The sequence below is a fragment of the Rattus norvegicus genome, chromosome 1 (assembly GCF_021556685.1).
Source record: "Rattus norvegicus strain SHRSP/BbbUtx chromosome 1, alternate assembly SHRSP_T2T, whole genome shotgun sequence".
NCBI classification, from domain to species: Eukaryota; Metazoa; Chordata; class Mammalia; order Rodentia; family Muridae; genus Rattus; species Rattus norvegicus.
Genome location: NC_141534.1, coordinates 249,125,314 through 249,141,285, shown reverse-complemented (window position 1 = coordinate 249,141,285; position 15,972 = coordinate 249,125,314). Strand labels below are relative to the sequence as shown.

Here is a 15,972-nt window from a genome sequence, read left to right as displayed (position 1 = left end):
CATGAAGCTCAAGAAGAAGGATGACCAAAGTGCAGATGTTTCAGTCCTTCTTAGAAGGGGGAACAAAATAAATATTCATAGGAGGAAATATGGAGACAAAGTTTGGAGCAGAGACTGAAGGAAAGGCCATCCAGAGACTGCCTCACCTGGGGATCCAGCCCATATACAGTCACCAAACCCAGACAATATTGCTGATGCCAAGAAGTGCATGCTGACAGGAGCCTGATATGGATGTCTCCTGAGAGGCTCTGCCAGAGCATGAGAAATACAGAGGCGGATACTCACAGATACCCATTGAACTAAGAGTGGGGTCCCCAAAGGAGGAGTTAGAGAAAGGATTGAAGGAACTGAAGGGGTTTACAACCCCATAAGAACGACAATACCAACCAACCAGAGCTCCCAGGGACTAAACCATTATCCAAAGTGTACACATGGACAGACCCATGGCTCTAGCTGAATATGTAGTAGAGGGTGGCCTTGTTGGGCATCAGTGGGAGAAGCCCTTGGTTCTGCCAAGGCTGGGTCTCCCAGTATAGGGAAATGTCAGGGGGGGGAGGCCTGAAGGGGTGGGTGGTTGGGTGGGGGAACACCCTCATAGAAGCAGGGGGAGGGGGGGATGGGATAGGAGGTTTTTGGACGGGGGATAACATTTGAAATGTTAATAAAAATATCCTATAAAAAAGAAGCTATAAACAGAAAATTAAACTCAATCTCTTGCTTAAGGCAACAACTGAAAGCTCTCACATTAGCTGATGTAGCTCATGAGTCGCTATTCTGAACAAGGAAGTACACAGCAGTCAAGATCCAGTTACTCTCACAGCAGCTGGCCCACCACTGAGTTCCTACCTTCACAGGCCTACGGTACACTGTTTGCACTCCTGCTACAGTTGGGACCCCAGATACTCTGGAAGAAGAAAGGAGCTTGTGCTGACTTTTCTTTTACTTCAGAGTGAGTCATTTGTCTGACATAACTCCGTCTCCACCCTTTGAACACTTAGAGTCTTTTACATTCCTTATACGATACTCTCTCCACAATCACATAGTAGTCTTCAACTATTTCATGCATACAAGTCTTGCCTCCTTGTAAATATTACAGCAAGCAATCTAACTGGCAACAAACACTTCTCAGGTTCTTCCATAACAACTTCATTCTACAGGGCACACTACTGTGTGACACATTTAGGATGGTGAACTCATGTGAGGTCCTGCCAGGCAGTCAAACGCATTGAAACCATGCTAATTTCAGAAGTTTTCACGCCAATTTCAGCTTAATGTCTTGGGAAGCGCACCATGGACAATGTTGACTTGTTAGTGTCTGGGGTCACATCAGAACATGGACTTCTACATGGACTGACCCTGGGCTCCAACTGCATACGTAGCAATGAATATCCTAGTAAGAGCACCAGTGGAAGGGGAAGCCCTGGGTCCTGCCAAGACTGAACCTCCAGTGAACGTGATTGTTGGGGGGAGGGTGGTAATGGGGGGAGGATGGGGAGCAGAACACCCATATAGAAGGGGAGGGGGAGAGGTTAGGGGGATGTTGGCCTGGAAATTGGGAAAGGGAATAACAATTGAAATGTAAATAAGGGGCTGGGGATTTAGCTCAGCGGTAGAGCGCTTGCCTAGGAAGCGCAAGGTCCTGGGTTCGGTCCCCAGCTCCGAAAAAAAGAACAAAAAAAAAAAAAAAAGAAATGTAAATAAGAAATACCCAAGTTAATAAAGATGGAGGAAAAAAAAAAGAACATCTTCAACCCTGTGGTGGTGGTGGGGATTCCTTACTGTGTAGACAGTGTGTGCTCCATGAGGGGGAGATGTATGGCTAGCACCAGCTTTCTCCTATTACTGTTTGAGATTACTATTCCCACATGGTGTGTTTTCCTTCTATTCCTCACTTGAAGCCAATTCCCACAAGTTGAGGTAATAGCAGAAAAGCATCCAACATAGCACTCAATATGGTATACCAAGAAGAAGTGGTGTTCCTATCAGGCCTGCCAAGGGTGAACACGAGGGTGGAATGTGGCAGGCTGAAGATCAAGGAGCAAGGTCACTAGCCAGCAGCTAGCCCTGGTCTGAGGGCTCATGGTAGAGAGACAGTGTCACACTCAGTGACAGAGCAGCCGGATGTCAGATGGAGCTCTTGGGCAGTCCCAGGCAGTGGAACAAAACCTTGCATGGTCCCTGTCTGGTTGGTAGCTTCCTGCCAGGGAAGGCTGCCAAGCAGTTTGAGACAGCTGTGTGGTGAGCAAGTCGCCGAGGTTCTCTAACGCACTGCCCTTTCTGCCTGGCCTGCCTGTATACCGTGTGAAGTCACAGGGAAGTCTGGATGCTCGGTCCATTTTCCACTGGCTTCCATTTCTCTGGGCTGCCCCTGCCTTTCTGGGCCTTTACAATGGGACACATTAAGGGATGGTTCTTTTTTTTTTTTTCTTGTCAGCAGAAACCTGTTGGTTCTCTATGTGAAGAATATTTAGGTTTCACTCTGTTCCCAAGCCCTGCTGATTTTCAAAGCAATCATATGACCATATTTATTTGCTAGCATCTTGTCAAACTAGTTGACATCTCTCATGGATTATTGCTAGGAGAAACTACCATCTCCACACACGTGTGTGTGCGTGTGTATGTGTATGTGTGTGTATATGTGTGTGTATGTGTGTGTATGTGTATATGTGTGTGTATGTGTGTGTGAATGTGTGTGTGAATGTGTGTGTGAATGTGTGTGTGTGTGTGTGTGTGTGTGTATGAGTGTGTGTTTAAGTTTTAGAGATCGGTGAGATGGCTCACTGGGAAAGGTCCTTGTCACGAAGCCTGAAGAACCGAGTCCAATCACTGAAACTCGTATAAGGGAAGAATAGAACAAATGTCTTACAGCATGTTCTCTGACCTCCAGACACGCTACTGTAACACACATGCACTCACCCACCCACCCTGGCATGCAAAATAAAAAATAAATCAAGGTAGAATTTTAGCCATCTATGATTTTTGGAAAAAATGAACTTTAAAATATTAATACTTGTTATTCGCTTGTCTTAATTTTTCTGTTTTTTTTTCAAAACAGCTACTTTGCTTCATCTTCTTAGAGTTTCTGAAAAGTCTCCATCAGCAGATGCATATTGGCTTGTTACCCTAGCCTGTTCTCTAAAGGCAGATATAAAAAGCTGAAAATGAAATGGCAGACGTTACCTTTCAGCATTATTCGCCCAGTGGATCCTCCAAAGGAACTGAGAAGGCTGCTTCTTGCTCCTAAAGATGTGGTTGCCTCTAGGAGAGAACCGGTGATGTACTGAGCTATGGACGTCCTTTGGAGGGTGGCACGGTACTCACACTCGCTGTCTCGCACACATTGCTTTAGGCAGGGACCATCTCCGATCCTTCCATGGGCTGTGTCAGGGGTTGGGAGCTGTGTGGAGCAATGCAGAAGAGAGCCAACCGTATCTTCTGTCTCTTCTCTTCTCACGGCACTGTAGATCTGTGAATAGCACAAAGCACAGGAAGTATTAATCTAGTTTCTTAGAAAAGCAAATTAACTTGTTGACAAAATGCCAAGATGACTTATTAAGAAAAGAAGGCTCAGTCGGTCTAAGCACAAACACCTTTGAGCTCTGCACTCATACATTAACCTGAACATTCTACAGACACCATTTATTTGGAGAAGCTCTGTGTAGTTATGAAATAGGCCATTCAAACAACTCTGCTATCAAACAGAGCACTTAGAGTTGCTCCAACCGAAAATACATTCGGCTCAAATTTCTCCTCCTCCACAGGAGAGCATTGCTCTCCTGTAGAGCCAGAAGGACAAACCTTTCTCTCATCCTTTTGGGCCTGATCAAGTCTGCCTATTTCCATCCGTGTTTCAATCTGACCTCCATAGGGAATTCTTATTCCATGAACAAAGTAAGGCAAAGATAAAAGGGTCATGGAGGAGGAATTCCCTTATGGTCTACTCTTCCTGTCTCTCAGGTAGCATCGGAGTCTCTTGACAATTTTACTCACTTCCTTTTCCCTCATCTTCCACATTTATTGAGTTAGTCCCTGCCCAGTATTCCTGTTCTGTCATTTTCTTGAATCTTTCTTCCTTAACCACTTATAGTCACCAAGCATGATCTGGTTAGAACAGATTCCCAACCATGTCTTCTGCCTATTTGAATGTAGTCATTCAACATGCAGGAACACAGATACTGCTCAGTGTGATTCACTGCATCAGAAAATATGGGCAAACACAAAGGGTAAAACATACTGTAGTATTCCCACATTGCTTTGAGGAAGAGGCCTAGCTATCAACAGTACTGCAGGAGGATGTCGGTTTGTCTGAGATGTCCTGGAGTCTTTTAGAGTCTTTGAGATAGCATGTGAAAACATGGAAAAAAAATGTCACCCAGAGGGACATCTGTAGCTTTGTAAAGAAGGAAGGAAGGGGTGCTACTTGGCAGTGAATTCGTCGTGACACCTTGAAGAGCTTTCTTGGCTTTCTTCACTGTTACTGTGTCAGGTTTGGGGAAATCAGTTTTTCATCTTACAGAGATCACAGACCTGCAATGCACTTGTGGCAATGGTGTACCTTTATGGTGCCGTACACTCCAAATTTTACCTTTAACTGTGGCCCTTAAGAAGTCTTACGAAACCCTGAGATAAAACCAAACCCCCACAGCACTCAAACTGGGTGAACATATATTTCTACTCTGCTTTTCTCTGCATGCTGAATACATCCCTGCCACTTGGAGTTAGAATGAGAATTCTTAGCTTTGTTCTCTGTCCTTAGAGTTCTGGAGACCAGTTTGTCCAAATGAATGGTATATTGGGATTGCATTCAGATTCTGAGGTGAGATATGGGAATAGTTGTCTACATCTATTTTGACTGGCCAGAGAACTGGTCGTGAACACAACAGGAGTAAGTGACTTGAAGGTTTTGAGCCAGGATCGTCCTCTGTAAAGTGGGGCCAATAATACCCAGTTCTTAGGGACATTGGGGGATTCACTAAGGAAACTCCTGTGGCATACCTGATTTTGTGTTAAGAAATTGTACTGATTAAGATTGGATAACTCTCTGGGAGAGAATGCACTCCTCCTCAAGGAATGATGGGAGGTTGTTACAGAGAGAAGTCTATGTTATTCAGCATGATTTAGTTGTTGCTGTGTTTTATGTGTGGCTACAGAATGTCATCCTCTCTGGATAAACACAGAGCTCAGGACATGATGTTCTTCTCAATATCTGTCTTTTCCTAGACATTGATGTCCTTAAGGAAGGAGGGCAATCTCCATTGTCATCCTGCCCTACATACCAAACCACACGGACAATCCACACCACAGTGAGTCACCCACAAGCTCTTCAGAAATAGATAGCCCAGATGTTCAAGGAGAGGAATCCCTTTGAGAACTAGGAAAGGCTCCATAGGGAAAGCAGGTCTTGACTTGAGCCTTGGAAAGCAGTTGTGACTCTAACTGCAATGAGTGACAGAGGTAATTCGGGAGAGGGTCAGAGCTGGAAAATGCAGACTCAGTCCTGTAGATAGTGAATAGAGCAGGGTGTGCAGAGTTGGGGGTGGGTGGGTGGGTTTTAACTGTGCAACGAAGAAGACCAGACAGTCTGATAATGGAGAGTCTTAACTGTTACAGCAGAGAGTTCCAGTCCTTCAGAGGTTGCAACCCTTGACAATTGGTATTTGTTTGTTCTCAGAAGAGGAATGAGGCTAAAACAGTCTTGTTTAAAAAGATGAACAGACAGTTCCCAGTTACTAAGAGGTTGCCTATTTCCTTTTCATGCCAAGCTGCCCCACAGGCTTACTGTGCCCACAATCATTGCTTTATGAACTCTATACCTATTGTAATACTTTCATAGATACCTAATGGCCAGCCCGTTTAGTCCTTTCTCCAGCTTTTCCAATGTGCTTTTCTCAAAACATTAGAATACAAAGGGAATTACGTGACATACAGACTTCTGGATCACAGAAACATGAACATAGCAAATAGCCCTTTTTCTGGAGATCTAATCTGCCCAACAGAATATTAACAACAACCACAGATGCTGTAAAGAAATTTATTTTGTTTTGCTTAGCTGCATGTTTGAGTGTTTCTCGTGTTATTTGACCAATAATTGTTTTCTAAAGAACACTTAGCCTACAGGTGAAGCTTGGTACAATATAGTTTGTTCAAATCTAATAATCTTCTCTTATTTCTAGTTCCTCAATCCTGGTGGAATTTCTGACGTACTCTCCCTACTCCCACAACTCTTTTGAACCCCTTTTTTCATTATCCCACACTTCCATGTCCACCTGCTCTGGTTTTTTTTTTACCACGCTTTCAGGAAAGTTACAACGCAATAGGAAAGTGCCAAGAAGTACCTAATATAGGAAGGTCACAAAGTTGACGGCCTCAAGCCAGATTCAGACATCAGGCTTCATCAAACAGTGATATTTCAATATCAGTGAAGTTTATATGTACCTGTGAAGCTTCAGCATTTCCTCAAACCTGGATAGCCTCATAGCACTGAGCAGCCCACAAATTACCACATGGCAGGACTTCTCTACTCTCACATGGAGCAAAATGTTTTCCTGGTTGGCACCAGTCTACCTCTCTTTAGTTAGACTTGTCCAATAGCTGGTTATTGGTGGTATGTATGCTGTAGCCCCTTCCCTCAGAGATTTTTGGAGAGGATATAAATTTATACAATTAGTATGCATGGAGCCTCTCTGGTATGTCTGATCTGTATTCTTTCTGTGTTAATTGCTGAGTATATATGGAGAAAGCCAGTTTGTACTCAAAAGGGTTTTCAGCCCATGCTGTGCAAGCTGCCAAGGGAGGGAAGTCACCAATAGTCTTATCTTGCTGTGAAGTCCATGAACCAACAATACTAGCATGGCAAAGTATCCCTAAGAGTACAATAGTGGCATCCACATCTTAGCAGTAACCAATAGCTATCCAATTAGACTTCAGGCTTACTCAACAGGAGGGAAATCATACCTGGTACTAGAAACTTAGCTAAATCCTGGGGTTAGTGAGGTCATGGATCTAAGAGGAGAACCTATTGTTGCCATTCTATTAAAACAGCACATCCTAAATGTATCCTAAATACTAACCATTAGACCCACAGGTAAGTGTAGTTCTCATCCCTCATCAAAGAAGCTTCTCTTTGCAACAGACAGAGATCATTATAGAAAAACACAACTGGTCGAAACATAGACATCCATTGATCATGTGGTGTTTAGCCCTAATGGATACATCTATAACACAAAAAGCTCGGGGTAGAGCTTAGAAAAGAGAATGGAAAGATTATTTTAAAAAAGGTTGGAGAACCAGAAATCTGTGGTTCTGTGAGATTGTGGTTCCTAGAAATCACAAGGAAGCTTCACCCATGATATCTCAATAATATGTCTACCTAAACAAGACCTGAACAAGGGCAACAGCCATAGACATGCTATAGGGCAAATGGAAAACTTTACAGAGCACCTAGCCAAAGAACTACGGGCATCAAAGAACGCTATGAGCAGAAGAGTTAGTCTTCCCTAGGGCTGAAAATTTTAATTAGTTACCCAATACCAAGTAGTCCTCCCTGGGATCGAATACATACAAATGACACAAAGTGAACCCATCAGGTTATGATTATATATTTATGTTTGTGTATGTATGTGTACATACACACACAGACTCTTTCTCTTACACACACAAACACACACACACACACACACACACACACACACACAGAGAGAGAGAGAGAGAGAGAGAGAGAGAGAGAGAGAGAGAATAAGAGGCCATAAATTTGAGAGGAGCAAGGCAGTACATGGAAGAGACTAGAGGGGAGGAGGAATGATGTAATTATATTTTAGTTAAAAAATAAAATAGAATAAAAAGGCCACACCTCACCTTAAATAGAAAGTGAAGCTCTCTAAGAATGAACACCTAGCCTGCCACCATCTCTTATCACCCTCACCACCAAAGCCCAGAAGGGGATCTAAGTTAACAAGCTTCAGTCATACCAACATTCAATACACAAATTCAAAATGTTTATTAGAAAAATGCTGAGCTATGGACAGAGTGGCAGTAGACATGGTAATAATCAGCAATCATGGCAATCCGAGTCACCATATCTAACCAGTTCACTCCGTTACAAAAAGACGTAGTTGTGGAGTAGTCCTCATTACTTACTAAGGCTCTGGGGCCATTGCCTTGACTCCTAACTCCCTGCCTTTCTTCCCAGCTCTGGGATTGTCTTTGGATATACCATGCTGTGCATTCTGAAGCTCAGTTATTTTCTCTACACTATATGGACACAGACATATCTGCCTCATAAAGTTGAGATGAGAGTTACAGTCTCAGATAAACATAACACATTAAAAGAGCATCTGGCACTTAGCCAATGGTGACAGGACGGTGGTCACTGTGCTAACTATAAAACTCGTTGTGCATTCTCTCCTTACTAACCTTGGCTACCCTTGCCATTTGCTTCCCCTGTGCAAACTTACTCAAGCAGAACCTTACAAAAATATTTTTGTTACGGGTTTTGCGCTCTCTTGTTGCTTTGGGCTTTGCAACAACCACCAGGGGAAGAAGCCTCAGTTAGCCAGCTAGCAAAGGAGACCCTAGCTCACTTGCTCCTGTCATCCCAGCTGATGTTCTGCCAAGACCCAACCTTGCAATGAAACCATTCTTGTTCCCAGGTCCTCTACTTACAATTCACAGATGCAGTGCCATAGATGCACAAGACAGCCATGTAGATACTAGGAGATAAAGACAAGGAAAACAGCCACATAATTCACACAACCATAGGGCACGCACATGAATACTGTGAACCGCCACTACAACAGGCATCAGGGGAGGTGTTGGGCACATCTGTGTTGACCCCACATGGTAACTTATTTAGATAGATTTTATTTTACAGATGAGAAACATGGCTAACCTTATACAGCTAATCAATGGCTAAGGCAAGTGTAAGAGTCACGCGTATCCTACTCTTTTATCTACCTTTAATCCATTGCCCCACGCTGGGTTACACAGCTCAATTGTGGGATCCCGTTGTTATTTGGCAAGAGGTCTCAGGGATACTAACACTGATGTTGTTGTTCACACTTTCCCTTCTTATGCTAAATTACTTTTAAAATAGTCAAGTTGTGACTAATGGATGACCAGAAGTGTTTCCTTTATATGGAGATTTATAGTTTTGAAATCACAAAGTGAAAAAAAGCACATAAACTTTATCCCGCTTGATTAATGTGGTAAGGAGAATGTGCTGAAAAGAAGACAGACGACTGCCCTACATGGGTCAATATTATTCTTGAGATAAAACAAACATGTCACAATATAGCCACCAAGCTTGTTAAATAGCTATGTGTTCCGTCTCTCCTTCAATGGCTTAACCATCCCTTTGTGTTTACTGAGCACATGTACCATGCCTAACCAAACTGCTGGCACTCCATAAAGAAGTACCATGTCAATAGGGAAGATACAGTAAGCAAGAGAACCAAAATAACTTGGCAACTGACAAGCGTGATGGTCTGAGTTCAAATTCAAAGAATCCACACAGAGACAGATGCATGCAATCCCAGTATCCCTATAGTAAGATTGGAGGCAGAGACAGGAAAATCTTTGAAGCCCACAAGCCAGCTAGCTTGGTGAACACAGTGACAAGCAACGAAAGACACTTGTCTGTATTAAACAAAGTGCAGAACAAGAACTAACATCCAAGGTTGTCCTCTGACCTCCACACTCATATGCTATTGAATGTATGAGCTTGTACTCGCAAATATAAACATAGGCACATATGTGAACACACACGCACACACACACACACAACTCACTATGTAGACCAGACTGACCTCAAACTCACAAAGATCCATCTGTCTCTCCCAACTACTACGATTAAAGGTGTATGCCACCACTCTCAGCACCACAATTACGTTTTTTAAAGTTGTAGGCTGGATTTGCTAGAGCTCACAGTAGAACTGCCTAGCATGTAAAGGCCCTGTACTCTAAGTCCAGCTCCCAAAACAAAAGCACAGTGTTCTAGATACTTAAGATGCGTTTTGGATGGACCTTGGAGGTCTTGCTTACATTTCTATAAACAAAAACAAAACAAAATAGGAAACTAACCGGAGTCTGCACTTAGCCATTGTTAAGTTTTTAGAGATTTAAGATTTATATAATAATGCTGTATTAAGTGCTCTTCAGGCACTTAATGGTGCTCTCCACGGAGTTACACTCATCCCATTGTGACAAGGGCTGCCAGGGGTGGTTGGGACGAAATGACCTTAACATTTTAAAGTCTCTTGCTGGGTGACTTTATCAATGTGATTCTTGCCAAAGGGTATGTTGTGAAAAACCAGTACCGGGACATGGAGTCTAGGTCCAGAACAGAATGAAACAAGTGGAGTGAAGGTAGAGACCGCATCATGATGTAGACAGAAGCACAGCCAAGGACTGGACAGCCCTAAGGGGCAGGATGTAGCCACACACACATTAGCAGACCTTACTCAGGAAGAAAGCTGTTCCTCTATAGAGAGAAGGGACTTTGTTTTCACTTGAAGAAATAGCCAAAAGGACTCAACTCTGTACAGTTTTGTTTCCAAAGCTTTTCTTTCTGGAATCAGGGCTATAGGAAAGCATGTTTTAGGGCCTGGCAACACACCTTCCGAAATCTTCCAGTAGGGAGAACGCTTACACTTAGGGGTCCACTGACCGCACACTGCTTACTATTATCCCAACATTTCTGGTGTGCACAACATGAGCTAAACACTGGGAACGGAGACACAGCTCTATGTAGGCCTCAGATCAGCTATTTAAAGAGGTCCCACCATGACCACCATTTAGAAAGAAGGTGCACATGGTTCAGATTCGGTGTCAGGGTCCTGTAGCTTTAACACAGTGCTACTACTTACCAAGCTGAATCCCTGGGCAGTTCACTACGGATGAAACGCAAGAGATGCCAAGAGAGAAACAGCCCCCAAGAGCCCCCTCTCTTTACTCCTACTAGAGACTCAGCTCATGGGGATTCTGTTTTTCCTTGATGTATGTCCAGAGCAGTGGTTGGTATAGTATCTCAATAAACACCTTCTGATTCATGATAGAGTCTCTCTAATACATCTTCAACACAAACTTCTTGAGAATCTTTCAACTTTCGGGATCATGGATCCACTGGATCCATCTGAACCACAGATGACGTGGTACTATCGACTGTATTTGGTGAACGTTAGATGTAAAAAAATCAAAACTAAATTGTATCAGATCCTCACAAAGTATTCAGAACAGCGATTGACAAATAAGGCTGTCATTGTTACTAACAAATTGTGGCCAGTCCTGAAAAATTCATTCATAGTTTTAAGTGCTATTCCACCATCATATTGTTGATTGGTTTAGAATATTAATCTATTTTTAATTATAAATTTTCACAAAATGATTATTTGGGAAGATCGAAGAGCCTCATTAAACCTAGCATATGAATTTATTAATTGCCTTTCCTAAATCAAATTAATCCAATAAACATTTTTAGACTTAAGAGACTTTATAATGAATGACTAAGATCAGTTATTCAAAAACAGACCATCCTAGAGGCCATCCACTCTCCATCTCTCCCACTCTCAAGACAGGCTCGCACTAGGTAGACCTGGCTGACTTGAAACCTGCTGTGAAGGCCAGAACCCACAGAGATCCACCTGCCTCTGCATCCCCAGTTCTTAGATTAAAAGCTGGTGCTGTCCCAATTGGCCCAATATGCTTTCTGTTGACACAAGAAGGGTAGCCCAGACTGTCACCAAAGTCCTTTAAGAGTTTCTGTTCTCAGATATATACTTACTTTCCTAAACTGGGAAGGAGGGTATTAATTGGCCTTAATCCTGATTAAATTGTTTTTAAAAAGAGTGATTGATTTTACATGTATAGGCCTGTGTACTACAAGGACTCAGAACTTGCAGATGTCCATAGAGGTCATTGGAACCCCTGGAGCTGGAGTTACAGATGATAGTGATAAACTGCCTGAGTGCTAGGAATCAAACCCAGGTCCCTGCAAGAGCAGCCAGCACTCTTAACCATTGAGTCATCTCTTCAGATCAATTTTGCTTATTTTGATGACCATTCTTCTTTAATCCAGTTTCATTCTTGTGCTCCCTCCCTTTTTATCGGCCCTGTCAATGTCAGCGATCACTTGAGCAATTGACTGTACATCTACTTCTAACAGTACTCTTGTCCTCCCCCATAATAATGCTTTTTAAAGTATCCTGGGCTAGAAAGACAAATATTCAAAGTTAACCGTAAGTTATTAGGTACATAACAAGGTGGGGGATCTCCCTTCTAGAATATAATAAAAGATGTGTATAGTGCATTGATTTTGAATCCCCTTTTATTGGCCTCTCAATGGCTGGCACCTAAAAGCAATGTTCTAGAAGGTTCTAGAAAATTCTCAATGGTTGAAGGCAATTTCTCATGGATTTTTCATATGTAAACCAAAGGCAATGATTTAAAAGAACTACCGAATTGCCAAGGGGTAAAGAAAAACAGGAGGAGTGGTGACTGCAGTGTCTCCAGACCTAACGAAAAGGATGGGGAGCCACATTTTGGCAGCAATCTGTGTTTCCTCTGTTCCTGATTCCACATTCCATTCCAGAGTCTGTGTGGAGAATTCCATTCTCCTGAGAGTATTGGGACCAAGCACAAGACACTGACCAAACACAATTCCAAAGAGCCAAAAATAAAAGCTTTGCAAGCACCATGCCAGTTAACTGGAGTTGTAGCACCGACTCCTACAGGAAGCGAGCCGAAGCTTCATTACCGTGGGAAGCATCCTGGGAGTATAAGAGGATGTCTCGCTGGTGATGATCTGGGAATTTCACACCAACAAAATACCCTTCCCCACAACTTCTTCCGGTCCACACTGCCTTCTTTGTCTGGTTGTCGGCAAGACACAAGCATTTTCTTTTCCAGTGCTCCAAACCACACTCAAAACAAAACCTTATAGTGGTGCTTCCTATGGCCGCAGAAGTCACTGGTTGCTCCCTTACCATGCTGTTGGCACCATTTCTTATTGAACCCCTTGCTTCTAGCACAGAGCACACTGGAAACAATAGAAAGAAGGTACAGTGGAGAAATAATTGTAGCCTTGGATCTCAAAATAAGGGCAGCAGACCAACAGTGGCAATATCGCCTGGGAACTTGTTAGAATTGCAATCCCAGATGTGCTGAATCCAAAACCTGAGATCCCTTCCACAGGGGAAAACACATGCCTGGTAGTGCAAATCTGGTCAAGAACCTACAATGGAGGGTGATAGACCCCACAGGTGAATCCACTACTGTTATTTTTGTTAAATAGGCATTATATCAAACTGCTCTCTAAATTCATCTCATTAGCCATGGATGAGTGCTGTGGGTGGCAGTTAATGCAGAAACACACAAGAAAAAGGGCAGGAAATAAGAATCTATAGAGTGCTCAGTCTCACATGGGACATCTGTGTAACCTCATTCATCCCTGCAATGTTCAGGGACCGTCTCAGAAGAGCCAAAGATTGGACAGCACACAAGGGAAACAGTGTCTTTGGGACCTGCACTCATGAACTCACATCCACGGCGGTACACAAGACCTGCACATGATCAAGTCAGTCAACACTCCTACAGGGCTGTTGCAGACTCCCGAATCCCCTCCCCTGGCTGGGAGGGGATAGTTGATAGCTGGGAGAGTCAGTTTCCTCTCTAAGGTTGTGGCTACCAGCAGGCCGACCACATTCCAGTGAATGGCCCGCATGCCATATATATGTGTGCTGCACAAATCAAGAAAACGGAAAAGCAAGAAGACGACATAAAGTTGGAAGGCAGTGAGCAGGCGGGAGGTGTATCTGGAAGGAGTTAGGAAGAGGAGTGTGTGGGAGGGTGTGTGAATATGATCAAAATACATTGAATGCATGAAGCTATCAATCAGTCGATTAATGAACCATATTTTTTAAAGAAAAATCTGGGACCAAAATACAGCAATTCTGTGTTTACCCAGCTCTCTACAGAATTCTGACTCCTACCAGCATTTCAGGTCTATGACCATGGACTTGAAGGAGACTCATATTATCTTTCATCTCTGATTGTGTTCCTCGGATGGACCTGGCCAGAGGATGTGGCTGAAATCCTACTCATTGCTCATGCTTCAGAGCTTCTGAGTTTAAATCCAGCATGGGGCAAAACTAACAAGTGTCAGCGAGAGGGTGGGGCATCTCTTAGCCGAGCGATGTTACTCATGGCTGTGAATGTAATGGCCCGTTATAAAAGAAACGTCCAGCTTAATATCTGCCGAGATGAATCACGCCTGAGATACTTATTCTAATGGGAATTACCACAGGGATGAATCATGTCATGATGAGAAAAACCTAGCTGCCAAGGAAGCCTCTGGACAAGAAAAAAAAATCAAATTAGGACAAATGGATTATGTTGTTAGGTTTGTGATGTCAGGCAGTGAATTAGGCCTACAGAAGGGACTTAAAGGCTTGACCCTCCAGGCTTCTTGTAGCTCTGAGGAGCAGTGGGTCTTCTGGTGAAATGCATGAGGACGAAGCCCCTGTAAGATTAAAAACAAGGTTCCACAAACGCTGTAGCCCTGCCCCCTGGCTCGGTCCAGAGCTTCATTCTTGCTCAGCTGTACACACACACAGGATGCTCTGAGGGACAGAAAGTTCTGGACATCCCACTACTCAGGGATGCTGCAAGAAGGAATCAAAGCCAATCACAGGGCCAGGCTATGTACTCTCTGTGTGTTACTCCTTTCGTGGACAGAATCTTGGCTGCCCTTGACCCATTTCACATCTGACCAGCTGGAAAAAGCCGTCACTGCCTCTGTCTTCACAGTCCTGAGGGCCCCTCTGCCGGCCGGCGGCATTGCTTTTGGACTAACACGTCTCTCCTTGACTTTTCTTTTTATTGTGACACTTGCTTTATTTTTTCGAAATTAACATAATTTTGCGTGTCTTTGGGATGCAAGGTAACGTAACCCCAGTACGTGAACACAGCACATAAGGATCAAATCAGGGTAACCAGCAGGGCTGTCTCCTTATCACTGCTGTTTGGGCCCTTGGAGCTCCTCTCTCCTAGTTCACCTCTAAGTACCTAACGGGTGACCGCAAATATTCTTTTGACTCAGCCTCTGCGTACAGAGCTTCTTCCTCCCTCCAAGCTGTGTTTTGGAACCTATTATCTAACTCCGCTGAATTTCTCCTTTAGCCTTCCCTTCCTCGCTCTCTCTTCCTTTCAGGCCAAGTTGGCTCGATGTCTACCATGAGAGCGAACATGTGACATTTCTCTGTCTCCTCCTAGCTTGTTTCCCAGTCAACCCACCTTGCTGCAAACGATGGGCTTTTATTCTTGATTGTGCATATCTCACATCTTTATCCATTCATCCATCAGTGGACATTTCCTTGGGCTCGTCATCTTACGTTTTGTAGGCAATACCTTGGTAAACACGCTCGTGGGTTTCTCCTTGATATACTGTTAATCGCCTTTGGGTGGATGCCTTAGTTAGGGTTTACTGCTGTGAACAGACACCATGACCAAGGCAAGTCTTATAAAGGACAACATTTAATTGGGCTGGCTCAGAGATTCAGTCCGTTATCATCAAGGTGGGAATATGGCAGCATCCACACAGGCATGGTGCAGGCAGAACTGAGAGTCCTACATCTTCATCTGAAGGCTGCTAGCAGAATACTGACTTCCAGGCAGCTAGGATGAGGGTGTTAAAGCCACACCCACAGTGACACACCTACTCCAACGGAGCCATACCTTCTAATAGTGCCACTCCTTGGGCCAAACATACACAAACCATCTCAGTGTGTCCAAAAGTAGGGATAGATGGGAGATGTAGCTTAGATCGTTTGAGCAGTCGCCACACTCTTTTCCAGTATGGCTACACCAATGCTCATTCTCATTGTTTTAGAGACTTGCTTCCCAGCTGGCAGCACTGTGCTGAGAGGCTGTGGAACCTTTGGGAAGCAGGGTCAGGTCAGCTGGAGCAAATGGGTCACTGTG

General features: G+C 43.7%; 1 protein-coding gene across 2 annotated transcripts in view; it reads right to left on the bottom strand.

Moving 5' to 3' along the window:
• Nucleotides 1-15,972, bottom strand: part of Plce1 (phospholipase C, epsilon 1) — a 307,957-nt gene that overhangs the window by 164,722 nt on the left and 127,263 nt on the right. For both annotated transcript variants that reach the window (NM_053758.3, XM_087571504.1), the window contains one exon: nucleotides 3,181-3,466. In NM_053758.3, coding sequence (NP_446210.2) covers nucleotides 3,181-3,466 — 286 coding nt within the window. The remainder of the gene's footprint in view (nucleotides 1-3,180; nucleotides 3,467-15,972) is intronic.